General features: G+C 42.9%; 1 protein-coding gene across 1 annotated transcript; it reads right to left on the reverse strand.

Moving 5' to 3' along the window:
• Positions 1-14,092: 14,092 nt before the first annotated feature.
• On the reverse strand, positions 14,093-15,804 carry LOC123108339 (purple acid phosphatase 2-like). Its single transcript, XM_044530154.1, has 2 exons — positions 15,284-15,804; positions 14,093-15,185 (listed from the first exon to the last, which is right to left on the reverse strand). Exons 1-2 carry the CDS (start codon positions 15,759-15,761, stop codon positions 14,296-14,298), a joined length of 1,368 nt encoding a protein of 455 aa, XP_044386089.1. The 5' UTR covers positions 15,762-15,804; the 3' UTR covers positions 14,093-14,295.
• Positions 15,805-17,002: the final 1,198 nt, after the last annotated feature.

A 17,002-nucleotide genomic window follows, 5' to 3' on the forward strand; every position in this document is an offset into this window, starting at 1 on the left:
GAAGATAGAGCATAGCCAGACAATTAAGAAGAATTACATTGAAATTATGCCAAGTAGCATTCCACATCAAAAATTCTATTTTTATCCTTTACCTACTCGATGACGAGCAGGAATTAAGCTTGGGGATGCTTGATACGTCTCCAACGTATCTATAATTGTTGATTGCTCCATGCTATATTATCTTCTGTTTTGGACATTATTGGGCTTTATTATCTACTTTTATATTATTTTTGGGACTAACCTATTAACTGGAGGCCCAGCCCAAAATTGCTTATTTTTTCCTATTTTAGGGTTTCAAAGAAAAGGAATATCAAACGGAGTCCAAACGGAATGAAACCTTCGGGAACGTGATTTTTGGAACAAACAAGATCCAGGAGACTTGGACCCTATGTCAAGCAACTAACAGGGAGGCCACGAGGTAGGGGTGCATGCCTACCCTCCCTAGGTGCGCCCTCCACCCTCGTGGGCCCCCTGTTGCTCCACCGACGTACTTCTTCCTCCAATATATACCTACGTACCCCCAAACGACCAGATACGGAGCCAAAACCCTAATTCGACCGCCGTAACTTTCTGTATCCACGAGAGCCCATCTTGGGGCCTGTTCCGGAGCTCCGCCGGAGGGGGCATCGATCACGGAGGGCTTCTACATCAACACCATAGCCTCTCTGATGAAGTGTGAGTAGTTTACCTCAGACCTTCGGGTCCATAGTTATTAGCTAGATGTCTTCTTCTCTCTTTTTGGATCTCAATACAAAGTTCTCCCCCTCTCTTGTGGAGATCTATTCGATGTAATCTTCTTTTTGCGGTGTGTTTGTTGAGACCGATGAATTGTGGGTTTATGATCAAGTTTATCTACGAACAATATTTGAATCTTCTCTGAATTCTTTTATGTATGATTGGTTATCTTTGCAAGTCTCTTCGAAGTATCAGTTTGGTTTGGTCTACTAGATTGATCTTTCTTGCAATGGGAGAAGTGCTTAGCTTTGGGTTCAATCTTGCGGTGTCCTTTCCCAGTGACAGCGGGGCAGCAAGGCACGTATTGTATTGTTGCCATCGAGGATAACAAGATGGGGTTTTCATCATATTGCATGAGTTTATCCCTCTACATCATGTCATCTTGCTTAAGGCGTTACTCTGTTCTTATGAACTTAATACTCTAGATGCATGCTGGATAGCGGTCGATGTGTGGAGTAATAGTAGTAGATGCAGGCAGGACTCGATCTACTTGTCTTGGACGTGATGCCTATATACATGATCATACCTAGATATTCTCATAACTATGCTCAATTCTGTCAATTGCTCAACAGTAATTCGTTCACCCACCGTAAAATACTTATGCTCTCGAGAGAAGCCACTAGTGAAACCTATGGCCCCCAGGTCTATCTTCATCATATTAATCTTCCAATACTTTGTTATTCACTTTGCCTTTTATTTTACTTTGCATCTTTATCATAAAAATACCAAAAATATTATCTTATCATATCTATCAGATCTCACTCTCGTAAGTGACCATGTAAGGATTGACAACCCCTTATCGCATTGGTTGCGAGGATTTATTTGTTTTGTGCAGGTGCGAGGGACTCGCACGTAGCCTCCTACTGGATTGATACCTTGGTTCTCAAAAACTGAGGGAAATACTTACGCTACTTTGCTGCATCACCCTTTCCTCTTCAAGGGAAAACCAACGCAGTGCTCAAGAGGTAGCAGTGTCTCAGCACGACGAACTTTGGCAACGGTGCATACTCAGGGAGGACACTTCTACCTTTAAATTTAGTGAGAGATCATCTTATAATGCTACCGTCAAAAAAAGAAGAATAAGATGCATAAAGGATAAACATCACATGCAATCAATATAAGTGATATGATATGGCCATCATCATCTTGTGCCTTTGATCTCCACCTCCAAAGCACCGTCATGATCACCATCGTCACCGGCGCGACACCTTGATCTCCATCGTAGCATCATTGTCGTCTCGCCAACTATTGCTTCTACAACTATCGCTACCGCTTAGTGATAAAGTAAAGCAATTACAGGGCGATTGCATTGCATACAATAAAGCGACAACCATATGGCTCCTGCCAGTTGCCGATAACTTTGTTACAAAACATGATTATCTCATACAATAAATATAGCATCATGTCCTAACCATATCACATCACAACATGCCCTGCAAAAACAAGTTAGACGTCCTCTACTTCGTTGTTGCAAGTTTTACGTGGCTGCTACGGGCTGAGCAAGAACCGTTCTTACCTACGCATCAAAAACACAACGATAGTTCGTCAAGTTAGTGTTGTTTTAACCTTCTCAAGGACCGGGTGTAGCCACACTCGGTTCAACTAAAGTTGGAGAAACTGACACCCGCCAGCCACCTGTGTGCAAAGCACGTTGGTAGAACCAGTCTCACGTAAGCGTACGCGTAATGTCGGTTCGGGCCGCTTCATCCAACAATACAACCGAACCAAAGTATGACATGCTGGTAAGCAGTATGACCTGTATCGCCCACAACTCACTTGTGTTCTACTCGCGCATATAACATATACGCAATAACTTGGCTCGGATGCCACTGTTGGGGAATGTAGTAATTTCAAAAAAATTCCTGCGCACACACAAGATCATGGTGATGCATACCAACGACAGGGGAGAGTGTCGTCCACGTAACCTTGTAGACTGTTAAGCGGAAGCGTTATGACAACGCGGTTGATGTAGTCGTACGTCTTCACGATCGACCGATCCTCAGTACCAAACGTACGGCACCTCCGCATTCAGCACACGTTCAGCTCGGTGACGCCCCGCGAACTCACGATCCAGTAGAGCTTGAGGAAGAGTTTTGTCAGCACGACGACGTGGTGACGATGTTGATGAAGCTACCGCTGCAGGGCTTCGCCTAAGCACCGCTACAGTATGACCAAGGTGGGTTATGGTGGAGGGGGGCACCGCACACGGTTGGGAGAGATCAATGATCAACTTGTGTGTCTAGAGGTGCCCCCTGCCCCCGTATATAAGGGAGCAAGGAGGGAGGCCGTCCGGCCCTAGAGGGCGCGCCAGGAGGAGGAATCCTCCTCCTAGTAGGAGTAGAATTCCCCTCTTTCCTACTCCTACTAGGAGGGGGAAAGGAAAGGGGAGAAGGAGAAGGAAAGGGGGCGCCGCCCCCCTCTCCTAGTCCAATTCAGACCAGAGGGGGAGGGGGCGCGCGGCCTGCCCTGGCTAGCCCCTCTCTCTCTCTCCACTAGGGCCCAACAAGGCTCATTAACCCCCGGGGGGTTCCGATAACCCCTCCGGCACTCCGGTAAAATCCCGATTTCACACGGAACTCCTCCAATGTCCAAATGCAGGCTTCCAATATATCAATCATTATGTCTCGACCATTTCAAGACTCCTCGTCATGTCCGTGATCATATCCGGGATTCCGAACTACCTTCGGGACATCAAAACATATAAACTCATAATACCGATCGTCACAGAACTTTAAGCGTGCGGACCCTACAGGTTCGAGAACTATGTAGACATGACCGAGACATGTCTCCGGTTAATAACCAATAGCGGAACCCGGATGCTCATATTGGTTCCTACATATTTTACGAAGATCTTTATCGGTCAAACCGCATAACAATATACGTTGTTCCCTTTGTCATCGGTATGTTACTTGCCCGAGATTCGATCGTCGGTATCCCAATACCTAGATCAATCTCGTTACCGGCATGTCTCTTTACTCGTTCTGTAATGCAACATCCCGCAACTAACTCATTAGTCGCATTGCTTGCAAGGCTTATAGTGATGTGCATTACCGAGAGGGCCCAGAGATACCTCTTCGACAATTGGAGTGACAAATCGTATTCTTGATCTATGCCAACTCCAGAAACACCATCGGATACACCTGTAGAGCACCTTTATAATCACCCAGTTCTGTTGTGACGTTTGGTAGCACACAAAGTGTTCCTCCGGTATTCGGGAGTTGCATAATCTCATAGTCATAGGAACATATATAAGTCATGAAGAAAGCAATAGCAGTAAACTTTAAACGATCAAGTGCTAAGCTAACGAAATGGGTCAAGTCAATCACATCATTCTCCTAACGATGTGATCTCGTTGATCAAATAACAACTCATGTCTATGGCTAGGAAACTTAACCATCTTTGATCAATGGGCTAGTCAAGTAGAGGCATACTAGTGACACTATGTTTGTTTATGTATTCACACATGTATTATGTTTCTGGTTTATACAATTCTAGCATGAATAAAAAAACATTTATCATGAAATAAGGAAATAAGTAATAACTTTATTATTGCCTCTAGGGCATATTTCCTTCACCATGTTGTTATATTATCAATCTTGGATGTTTTATAATCATTTTATAGTCATTTTATATCATTTTTGGTACTAACCTATTGACATAGTGCCAAGTGTCAGTTCTTGTTTTTTTTGTGTTTTTTACATTGCGGAAAATCAATATCAGACCGAGTCTAGATGCCATGAAACTTTACAGGGAATTTTTATGGGCCAAAAGGAACACAACGGGCCCTGGCTGCGCCTGGGGGTTGCCCTGAGGGGGGCACAACCCACCAGAGCGCGCCAGGAGGCCCAGGCGCGCCCTAGTGGGTTGTGCCCACCTCGGGTGCCCCCCTGACCGCCTCTTTGCTCTATAAATACCCCAAAAATCCTAGAACCCTAGGGGAGTCAGACGAAATATTCATCCAGCCGCCGCAGAGTCCAGAACCACCAGATCCAATCTAGACACCATCTAGGATGGGGTTCACCACCTCCATTGGTGCCTCTCCCGAGATGCGTGAGTAGTTCTTCGTAGACCTTCGGGTCCGTAGTTAGTAGCTAGATGGCTTCATCTCTCTCTCTCTTGATTCTCAATACAATGGTCTCTTGGAGATCCATATGATGTAACTCTTTTGCAGTGTGTTTGTTGGGATCCGATGAACTATGAGTTTATGATCAGATTTATCTTTTTATATCCACGAAAGTTATTTGAGTTTCTTTGATCTTTTATATGCATGATTGCTTATAGCCTCATTCTCCTCTGATATTTGGGTTTTGTTTGGCCAACTTGATCTATTTATCTTGTAATGGGAAGAGGTGCTTTGTAGTGGGTTCGATCTTACGGTGTTTGATCCCAGTGACAGAAAGGGAAATGAGACGTATGTATCGTTGCTACTAAGGATAAGATGATGGGGTCTATATCTACATAGATAGATCTTGTCTACGTCATGTCATCATTCTTATTGCATTACTCTATTTCTCCTTGAACTTAATACACTAGATGCATGCTGGATAGTGGTCGATGTGTGGAGTAATAGTAGTAGATGCACGCAGGAGTCGATCTACTAATCTTGGACGTGATGCCTATATAATGATCATTGCCTGGATATCGTCATAATTATTTGAAGTTCTATCAATTTCCCAACAGTAATTTGTTTACCCACCGTTTGCTATTTATCTTGAGAGAAGCCACTAGTGAAACCTATGGCCCCCGGGTATTCTTTTTCATATATTTGCCTTTGCGATCTACTTTTCTCTTGCATTTATTTTCAGATCTATTAAACCAAAAATACAAAAATACCTTGCTGCAATTTTTCCTTATTTATTTATTTAGCGTTCAATCTATCAATTTACTACAAATTTATCTCACGTCCGTTTGCCACTTGAGGTGTCGTACCCCAAAAGGGATTGACAACCCCTTTAACATGTCGGCGCGAGGATTTGTTATCTGTGTGCAGGTGTTGTTTACATTGTGTTGGTTGGTTCTCCTACTGGTTCGATAACCTTGGTTTCATATATGAGGGAAATACCTACCGCCGCCGTGCTGCATCATCCCTTCCTCTTTGAGGAAATACCAACATAGCTTCAAGCGACATCAAAAGGAATTTTCGGCGCCGTTGTCAGGGAGGATCTTCAACATATACCAGGTTCCTAATCACAAATCTTACCTCGTCACAATTTACATTATTTGCCATTTGCCTCTCGTTTTCCTCTCCCCCACTTCACAAAAATTTGCCGTTTTATTTGCCTCTCTTTTTCGTTCGCCATTTTCTTGCCATGTCTGATCTTAGAAGGGCTAAGGGTTTTCTCTCGAGTCTTAATACTTTGGATAGCCCCTCTGTCCTCTCTAAGCTCATAAACAATGATGCTATGGAAGGATCTACGAGGGTGGTTAAGGAAAATCTTAACCAATGTGATGAAGATGATTCCGGAATTTTTCGTTATTTACTTGATGAATCTTTGAAAGATGCTTGGGATAGGTTGTTGAGAATTCGAGCTAGCTATGCGCCCCAATACCAGATAGAGATATACTTGAAAAGTTTTTATGTTGGTTTACCTTCTTTCTTCAAGCAAGTTTTAGATTCTATATTTGAAAACGGTTTTCTTGAAGGGGATGTCGTTGATACTTATGAGAAGATGAAAGCTATATTTGGGCACCATGAAGGATAAAATGTTGAATCTACCACTCTTATGTGCTTTTATCAAAATGAAAAAATTAAAGAGATGAAGGCTAGTTTAGATAAGAATTTTGGCGACATGCTTAATCTTTCTTCTGCTATCAATGGCCACGTGCTTTCACAAAATAGAAAATTAAATGCCATTGATAGAAAATTTTCCCTTTTCTTTCCAAAGTACAAGGATGAAAAAACTTAGATCCTTGCTTTATGCCTAGCTAAGGGCATAAAACTATAGCGCTTGTTGGGAGGCAACTCAATGAATAAATTTTATTTTTGCTTTTTGCTTCTTGTTTTTGTGTGTTAGCACAATTATGCTACTATTATGATTGTGTTTTTTATGTCTTAATCAGTGTTTGTGCCAAGTAAAGCCTTTAGGATCTTCTTGGGTGATAGTTGTTTGATCTTGCTGAAAAAACTGAAACTTTTACGCTCATGAAATTAATTTTCATTTTTTACCATAGAGCGATAAAATACCCATTCCACTTGAAGTAGATAAATATACAAATTTCTCAGGTCGTCCTAATTTTTCAGAATTTTTGGAGTTACGGAAGTATTCAAAATAGTCAGATTGTTACACACTGTTCTATTTTGACAGATTCTGTTTTCTTTGTGTTGTGTGCTTATTTTGATGGATCTATGGTTTTCTTTGATGAGTTTTTGCCATAGAAAAGTTGGAATACAGTAGATATAATACAAAAACAAAATATGAATTGGTTTTGTACAATACTTATAGTAGTGATTTATTATTCTTATACTAATGGATCTCACGAAGGTTTTGTTGAGTTTTGTGTGATTGAAGTTTTCAAGTTTTGGGTTATCTTACGATGGATGAAGGAAGGATGGAAGAGCCTAAGCTTGGGGATGCCCCGGCATCCCTAGCTATTATCTAAAAATGAGCAACCAACTAAGCTTGGGGATGCCCCTGAGTGGCATCCCCACTTTCTTCCAATGACTATCGGTATTTTACTTGAAACTATTTTTATTCATCACATGATATGTGTTTTTCTTGGAGCGTATTGTATGATATGAGTCTTTTCTTGTTTTATTTTGTGTTTTAAGTCATCAATCCTTGCTGGACAAACTTATTTGAGAGAGCCAAAATTATGTCATGACTTGTTACAATTGCTCTCTTTGCTTCACTTAAATTTTTATGAGCTATGGACTTGCTCTCTAGTGCTTCACTTATATCTTTTTTGAGCATGGTGTGATTTAGTATTTTTGAAGAAATGCTCTCTTGCTTCACTTAGATTTATTTGAGAGTTAGTAAATTTTCAAGAAATTCTCTCTTGCTTCACTTAAATTAATTTGAGATAAAGAAGAAAAGTTACGCTCATGATCTTTACTTATATTTGTTGGAGCTTGTCAAAAGCAATACATGAAAATTAGTCCCAAAGTGATAGATATCCAAGAAGGAGATAACAAAAACTTTCATGAAGATCATTGGACAAAATAAACTTGATTCTGAGTAACAGTTTTGAGATATGATGATGTGATATGTGAGTTATGTTAGTGAGTAATTATGTTCTAGTAAGAATGTTGGTGTTAAGGTTTGTGATTCCCTATGCAAGTACGAAAGTCAATAGTCATGTAATGAAATTATATCCTACTTGTGGTGTATTATCTGTGTTATTTATGCTTAATGCTTGCTTATGAGATTATCTATTTCTTAGTTGGTTGCTTCCCATTCTTTTGCTAGCCTTCATTTTGCACTAAGTATGATCACTACTTGTGCATCCAAAACTTTAACCCAGTTTTGCCACATGAGTCCACTATATCTACCTATATGCGGTATTCTTTTGCCGTTCTAAGCAAAATTGCATGTGCCATCTCTAATTTTCAAAAATAAACTTCTCTTTTGTGTGTATGTTTCGCTCACGGAGCGGTGAGGGTGGCTAATATTTTCCATGCTAGATGTGTTATTGTCAAGATGAGTGTTTATTCACTTGTCATTGCATGAGAGTAAGGCAAAGGTATTAGGGATGCCCAGTCCCGAAATGCAAAAAAAAAAAGAATTTACTTTACGTTGTCAAATAATAAATTTCTTGGAAAGTGTTGGTATGGAGGGCAACTGTGGATACGGCTAGCCATGGAAAGTGAAAGTATGGTGGAAAAAGGAATAAACTTTATTTTCTATTTGGGAACCGCCTATGATATATCTATGCATGGAAAGTATTGGGAACTCTAAGTCATTTTTCGTTGGTGGGATGGAAACACCTCCCAAAATGTTTTTATCTCTAAGTTTTTCGCTTTGAGCTATGGCACCTCTACAAATCCCTACTTCCCTCTGCGAAGGGCCTTTCTTTTACTTTATGCAATTTTTAGTTTGAGTCTCCATCTTCTCTTATAAAAGCACCAACTAGGAGTCAATATGGTCGTACTTAAGTATTGGGTGTAACTAATATTCGAGTGTGTTTCATGAATGGATCAATGTTTGGGCATGATGGGCTAGGGATAACATATTTTAGCGTTGATATTTTGAAAGACATGGTTGCTTGTTGATATGCTTGAGTATCTAAATTATCATGTCAAAACTAGACTATTGCTTTGAACAACTAAAAGTCAAATTGTCCATGCTATAAAGAAAAGAATATGATATGACATGATAGGCAACATTCCGCACCAAAAATTCTGTTTTTATCATTTACCTACTCGAGGACGAGTAGCAATTAAGCTTGGGGATGCTGATACGTCTCCAACGTATTTATAATTTTTGATTGTTCCATGCTGTTATATTATCAACCTTGGATGTTTTATAATCATTTTATAGTCATTTTATATCAATTTTTGGTACTAACCTATTGACATAGTGCCAAGTGTCAGTTCCTGTTTTTTCCGTGTTTTTACATCGCAGAAAATCAATATCAGATGGAGTCCAAATGCCATGAAACTTTACGGAGAATTTTTATGGGCCAAAAGGAACGCAACGGGCCCTGGCTGCGCCTGGGGGGTGCCCCGAGGGGGGCACAACCCACCAGGGCGCGCCAGGAGGCCCAGGCGCGCCCTGGTGGGTTGTGCCCACCTCGGGTGCCCCCCGGACCGCCTCTTTGCTCTGTAATACCCCCAACAATCCCAGAACCCTAGGGGAGTCGATGAAATATTCATCCAGCCGATGCAGAGTCCAGAACCACCAGATCCAATCTAGACACCATCTCGGATGGGGTTCACCACCTCCATTGGTGCCTCTCCGATGATGCATGAGTAGTTCCCTGTAGACCTTCGGGTCCATAGTTAGTAGCTAGATGGCTTCATCTCTCTCTCTCTCTCTATTCTCAATACAATGGTCTCTTGGAGATCCATATGATGTAACTCTTTTGCGGTGTGTTTGTTGGCATCCGATGAACTTTGAGTTTATGATCAGATCTATCTTTTTATATCCATGAAAGTTATTTGAGTTTCTCTGATCTCTTATATGCATGATTGCTTATAGCCTCGTATTTCTTCTCTGATATTTGGGTTTTGTTTGGCCAACTTGATCTATTTATCTTGCAATGGGAAGAGATGCTTTGTACTGGGTTCGATCTTACGGTGCTTGATCCCAGTGACAGAAAAAGAAACGGCACATATGTATTATTTCTATTAAGGATAAGATGATGGGGTCTATCTCTACATAGATAGATCTTGTCTACATCATGTCATCGTTCTTATTGCATTACTCCGTCTCTCCATGAACTTAATACACTAGATGCATGCTGGATAGTGGTCGATGTGTGGAATAATAGTAGTAGATGCGGGCAGGAATCGATCTACTAATCTTGGACGTGATGCCTATATAATGATCATTGCCTAGATATCGTCATAATTATTTGAAGTTCTATCAATTTCCCAACAATAATTTGTTTACCTATCATTTGCTATTTTTCTCGAGAGAAGCCACTAGTGAAACCTACGGCCCCCGGGTCTTCTTTGTCATATATTTGCCTTTGCAATCTACTTTTCTATTGCATTTATTTTCAGATCTATTAAACCAAAAATACAAAAATGCATTGCTGCAAATTTTCCTTATTTATTTTATTCAGCGTTTGATCTATCAATTTACTATAAATTTATCTCACGTCAGTTTGCCACTTGAGACGCCATACCCCGAAAGGGATTGACAACCCTTTAACATGTCGGGTTGCGAGGATTTGTTATCTATGTGCAGGTGTTGTTTACGTTGTGTTGCTTGGTTGTCGTAGTGGTTTGATAAACTTGGTTTCATATCTGAGGGAAATACCTACCGCCGCTGTGCTGCATCATCCAGATCTGAAAAACTTCACTATGTTTTGGTCTCCTATGCTTGCTTAGCGTGCATATTAAATCAAGAATTTGTAATCTACTCTAAAACCATCCCTGGTTGGTGGTGCTGTACTGCTAAGTCATTTATTTTAGTGACTTTAGGGTATCTCCAATGGCAACCCGCAAAAAACCTCTTGCATCAGTCCGTGGACAGGGGGACTAATCCGTAGACATGGACATGGGAGGCAACCATCCAACGCTAGTCGCATGCGTTTTGACAACAACTCAAACCAACCGGACGAAATTCATGCAAACACGGCCGGATTTCATGCAAACTCGACTGGATTTTATACACACATGACGAATTTCGTACAAACCGGACGCAAACGGTTACATTTTGGAAATATTTTAGCTAAAAAGTTAAAACTATGTACACGTATGATCACACGGAGCTCCACTCCCACGACACGAATACACTATGCTAGTCTATGACTAGTCTTGGCGAATCCCTTCGTCACCGAACTGCTGGGAGTCCCGGAGGCATATTGTTCCCTCGTATCTTCCCTATGTCCGGCTGCGCCGCTCATCGGAGTGTGGCGAAGAGGATGCATCAGCTGGAGTGGAAGGGTGCTTCCGTGGACGCCTAGGCCAGGGTCATCTAAGAAAAAGAAGAAACCAGTCACGTCATCGGCTGTACAAGCCGGCGACGCACCTACGGTAGCTTTCCTGGGACCCAAGCGGCGGCGGCCTCCCGTGTTCTACTTTCCCTCGAAGTTGTCAGCGGACGTGGACGTGGACGCGGATACGCTGGCCACCGACTCACCGGTCTCCTTCGCGATAGGAACAGTTCGTGAAAATTTTTGTGATAAAATGACATCTCGGGATGTCTGGGAAAAACATTAGCACTCCAAAATGCTTTACAAAATAGTCCTTTTGGAGCATCAATTTCGTTATTTTTGCTTGGACCTCCACAAATGTTATTTTATCGTGAAATTTCGTATGTGAGAAGACAATTCAACGATGTTTGTTGCAACAAAAAGGTTTCTTTTTTAATTTTTGTAACTATATTGTTTGATTTTATTGTTCATAAGGGTGCATTTGAGTGCGAGTGTGAAAACTTTATATCCACAAAAATAAACTGAGAAAAGATCCCAAAGCATGCCCCCAGAAAGTGCACAAAGCCCAAAAAACTGAAACGTAAAGAAGCAGCTCGCACTTTCACAACCATGTTGGCCATGTCAGGCCCCATAGGTTTTGGGGGCAACTAACGAAGGAGCCCTTGTTTGGGAGCCTTCCCAAGGGTCGCTTGAGGTCGGCTGACCACCGCCATGTGTCGTCCTCTCTGCGCTTCCTCCAGAATTTTTATTTATTTTTCTGCATGTGTTTTCGGCTTTTAGATGTTTTTTTTGGCTTTTCAGTTTTCCATCGGCCATTTTAGCTTTTGGACAATGTTTATTTAAAAAGTAACGTGTTTTGGGATTTGCTTCCTGAGAGGCACGGCCGTGCCTCAAAAACGAAAAAAACGTGTTTTCTTTATTTTCCTTCCGTGAGGGGCATGGGTTTTGTCCGAATATTTTCGTGAAAAATAAGTTCATAAAAACTTATCAACATCGGATCTAGTTTCGAAGATCTCGACGCAAGGAATCCAACGGTGAAAATAGTTCGAGATTTGGACTCACGGTTTAAGAGATAAAATGTTTTGAATAAATGGATCTACGAAAAAGAGAAAACTCACAACTTGTCGCAACCTGGGGAGGTAGGGGGGACCTTTAAAAATTGGTTTTTGACAACTAACAGTTTAGTTTTCTCCGTTTGTGCAAATTTTCATGATAAAATAACATCTGGGGATGTTTGAAAAAAAGCAGCACTTCAAAATGCTTTACAAAATAGTCCTTTTGGAGCATCAATTTCGTTATTTTTGCCCGGACCTTCACAAATGTTATTTTATCGTGAAATATCGTATGTGAGAAGACAATTCAACGAAGTTTGTTGCAACAAAAGTTTTTTTCTGAAGTTTTGTACTTTATTCTTTGATTTTACTGTTCAGGGTGCATTTGAGTGCGAGTGTGGAAACTTCATATCCACAAAAATAAATTGAGAAAAGATCCCAAAGCACAGAGCCCAGAAAGTGCAGAAAGCCCAGAAAACAGAAACATAAAGAAGCCCCTCGCACTTTCACAGCCCATGTTGACCACATCACACCCCATAGGTTTCGTGAGCAACTAACAAAGGAGCGCTCGTTTGGAAGCCTCCCCAAGGGTCACTTGAGGTGGGCTGACCACCGCCATGTGTCGCGCTCTAGGTACTCCCTTTGAAATTTTTACTTTTTTCCACAAGCATTTTCGGCTTTTTTTTGGCTTTTCGGTGTTTCATCGATCCTTTTTAGCTATTGAACAATTTTTTTGAAAAAAATAATGTGTTTTTTTCCTTCCGCGAGAGGCACGGTTTTGCTTACGCCAGAGGTAGGAAACGGAAATAACACGTTTTTTTTCCTTTCCTGAGAGGCATGGCTTTACTTCCGCGAGATACAAAGATTTACTTCCGCGAGAGACACAGATTTGCTTCTGCCAGAGGCATGGCCGTGCCTTTCAAAAACGAAATAGCGCGTTTCCTTTATTTTCCGTCCGGATTTTTTTCGTGAAAATAAGTTCGTCAAAAGTTATCAACATGGGATCTAGTTTTGAATATTCAACGCAAGAAATTCAAGGGTGAAAATGGGTCTACGAAAAAAGGAAAACGTTTTGAATAAATGGGTCTACGAAAAAAGGAAAATTTGCCACTTGTCGCAGCCCGGGAAGGTGGGAGTGACGTTTACAAAGAGTGCTCCTTAATTAGTGATTTTGATAGGTTTCACTCTAAACTAAAGTTAGTCGATTGAAACTTAGAACCAGGTCTATGAACTACCTAGCGACAATTTCAAGCATTGTAGCGAGCAGAAGGTGCACTATCATTATCGCCCCTTCCTCATCAAAGCCGAATGAACCTTGTTGTAGTAAATTGCCATGCCAAGGCCCCATAGAACTAGCGCACGTAAGCAACAACCATTGAATAAAACGGTAAATCGAATGTACCAAACTTGTAACCGCTCGAAAGAAGACTCTCACTTGATCATCTATGTACATCTCAGTTTCTTGATCATCAATTTTAAACCTTCCCTCGTAAACACTGATCATTAGTACCTAAAAAACTGATCATTAACTGTTCATTAAACTACGTTTTTGTATATTTACAAAAAGGGTGTGTCCTAGTTACTGCATATCAAGCACAAAGTGAAAAAAAAGGAGAAATATCCACACGAATCTTGATGTAAGATCAATGACATAGGACTTAGATGTGCAATACTTATGATACATCTAGATGTGCAATACTTATGATACATCTAGATGTGCTTTAGCAAAACTGTTGTTTAAAACCAAAATAGGGATGCAAACCTGATGATTCATTCGTATGCCTCATCTTTTTTTTTTGAGGGGTATGCCTTATCTTCTTGAGAAGATCTCTTTAATTTCTCCTCCTAAGTAGAGTACCACATATAGTAAAAAAACCTAATTAAGGGACGAATACACGTTTGTTGCTAATTAATTTCTCAACAGGTATACTACTAATAATCGACTAATTAAGGTAGGTATCTAAATCTAGTTGGTGTGGGTTGGCATGTAGTATCTGTTTGTGAACCAGGCCTTGTCGGCGACGACCTTGACGCCGTCCTGGTTGCGGTGCCACTCGTAGTAGGCGTGGGTCCTGTTCTTGATGTCCAGCGTGGCGTGCCCGTAGCTGGCCTCCCTGAATGCGGAGTAGTCCGGCTGCGGCGACCGGAAGCTGTTGGCGAGCCCCTCGGTGTTCCCGCCGTCGCCGATGTTGATGTAGACGGGAGCGGAGGCGTTGAACTGCGGCGTGGCCTTGCCGTTGGCGATGTCGTAGGCGACGTTGGAGACGCGGTGGGTGCGCTCGTACGAGTGGACGTGGCCGGCGAGGACGAGGTCGACCTTGGCGTCGACGAGCCAGCGCTCGAACTGGACGCGCATCGTCTCGCCCTCCATGTAGTGGTAGTCGTTGGTGTTGTACCAGGGCGAGTGCACGCAGACGATGAGCCAGGGGGTCGTCCTCCGGTCCACGCGCCGGAGCTCGTCCTGCAGCCACGTCCACTGCGGCGTGTACTTGCCGTAGGCGGAGTAGGAGGAGAGCATGATGACGTGGGCGGACGCCATCTTCACCGAGTACCAGAGGTGCTCGGTGCTGTTGGATGCGCGGAAAGGGGTGGGGTACCGGTGCGTGAACGGCTTGAACGGCGCCGTCTCGCCGATCTCCGGCGCGTAGTCGATCTCGTGGTTGCCGGCGGTCCAGATCCAGGGCTGGTACGCGACGCTGCGCTCCACGAAGCGCGCCCACGTGTCCCAGCGGCGGTTGTCGTGGCCCGGGTGGTTGTCGGCGTAGGACAGGTCGCCGATGAAGAGCACGGCGTCGCCGCCGTTGGCCTCGTAGTGGGCCACCGTGTCGTTGGAGTGGAACGTCTGGCCGAGATCACCTGCATGCATTGGACAGACGTACGACTCGCAAACATTAATCAATCTACTGGTTGCACTGCACCAAGAAAGAACCCTAATACCCTATGATGATACGTACCGATGAGACCGAACTTGATGGGCGCGTCGGGGCCGGGCTTGGGCGGGGTTTTGAAGGAGAAGGACCTCACGGTGTAGCCGAAGCCGACGGCGTAGTGGTAGACGGTGGCGTGGTCGAGGCCGGTGAGCGTGGCGTGGTGGATGTAGGGGGACTGGTAGGTGCCGCCCCAGGTGTAGCGCTGGACGGTGCCCTCGGCCGTGAGGTTGAGGTTGTCGGCGGCGAGGCCGTAGCGGACGACGTTACTGCCCGGGTGCTCCGGGGTAACCCAGGATATCGTCATGGCGTGGCCGGTCAGATCGCCCTGGGTGATGTGGACCTGCTCCGGCGCATTGTCGCCAGGCGGCGGCCGGAACACGTCGGCGTCGAGCGGCATGTCGGGGAGCATCTGCAGGCTCCGCCGGTACGGGCTCGTCACACCGGCGGCCGCGGAGGCGGCGTGCGCCGCCAGGAGGAAGAGCACCGCGAGCACACGCTCCATCTTGGGTTCGTTCTACTAATCGGCCGCTGAGATCGATCGAACGCCAAATATATATAGGCGTGCTGATTCGCAACTGTAGAATATGCTCTCCCCCAAGCGGGGAATATGTGTTGTTAGTTGAGATTTACTGTAGAATCCAGTTTGTTTGTTTCAGCTTGTCAACCGCATATAAAAAAATAGCTTACAAGAACTGCATATAAAAAATCGTATCTGCTCGCCCCGTTAGAAATACTGCTGTGTTTGAAAGAAAAATTGTTACGTTTTAATAAACATCTTTTTTTTTTGAAACGTAGGCATAAGCTTCGTCTCATCTATTGATTAATTAAGGAGGGAAAGGAGTTTTTGTTACAATGACACCTTACAACCATGAATAGTTACTCTCCTAAAGTTACATTCCCTAGTTTCGTAGCACCCGCTTTGGCCAAATTAAAGCATGGCCTCCTCTTTAATCAAGTGAAGAAGGATTGGAGATGAAGCACTCTTGTGGCGGAAGACGTGGACATTTCTCGTTCCAAATCATCCAACTCACAAGCATGACGAAAGAAGCTATGGCTTTTAGATAAGGGATGTTCGTGCCTGAAGAATTGACCCACCAATCTTTAACGGAATTTCCGAGGTGCCGATTACAAACCACGCCATTATGCATAACGCCTAATGCTTGTTAGCTTAACTAATTAGTGCCTTTGTAGGTTGGAATTAGTGCTAGGGGTCGTTGATAGGTCATGAGTAAGAGCATCTCTAGCTGAAGTCCAAATTTTAGTCCCGCAAAAAGAAAACGCGCCATCAAATTTGAGTTAAAAAGGGTTCCTATTCAAACTCGTAAAACTGAACTCCCTAAAATATATTTCTTTGTCAGTGCTTCTAACTTTTGTTTTACAAACTTTATTTCTGAATGATCAAAGAGGCTGATAATGTCGCCTAGAGGGGGAGGGGGTAGAATAGGCGGCTACTATTTAATGCATTTCTTAGTTGCTTCTAGAGATAAGTGTGGAATTATAAGTTCTATAAAGATGGAACTAAGTGATACAACCCTATATGATGCGTATCAACATGCTAGCTAGCTACCCAAGGAAAGACACAAGAAAGTAGAAACAACAAGTAAAGAGACAACTAAAAGCGATGGAGACGATGATGTAATCTGGAGTTCACACACTTGGGGGTGTGTTAATCTTTATTGTAGAGGATGAGGAGCAATAAATGCTCCCACTATAATGAATGTTTCACCTTCTTCTCCAAGAACC

The sequence above is a fragment of the Triticum aestivum genome, chromosome 5A (assembly GCF_018294505.1).
Source record: "Triticum aestivum cultivar Chinese Spring chromosome 5A, IWGSC CS RefSeq v2.1, whole genome shotgun sequence".
NCBI lineage: Eukaryota > Viridiplantae > Streptophyta > Magnoliopsida > Poales > Poaceae > Triticum > Triticum aestivum.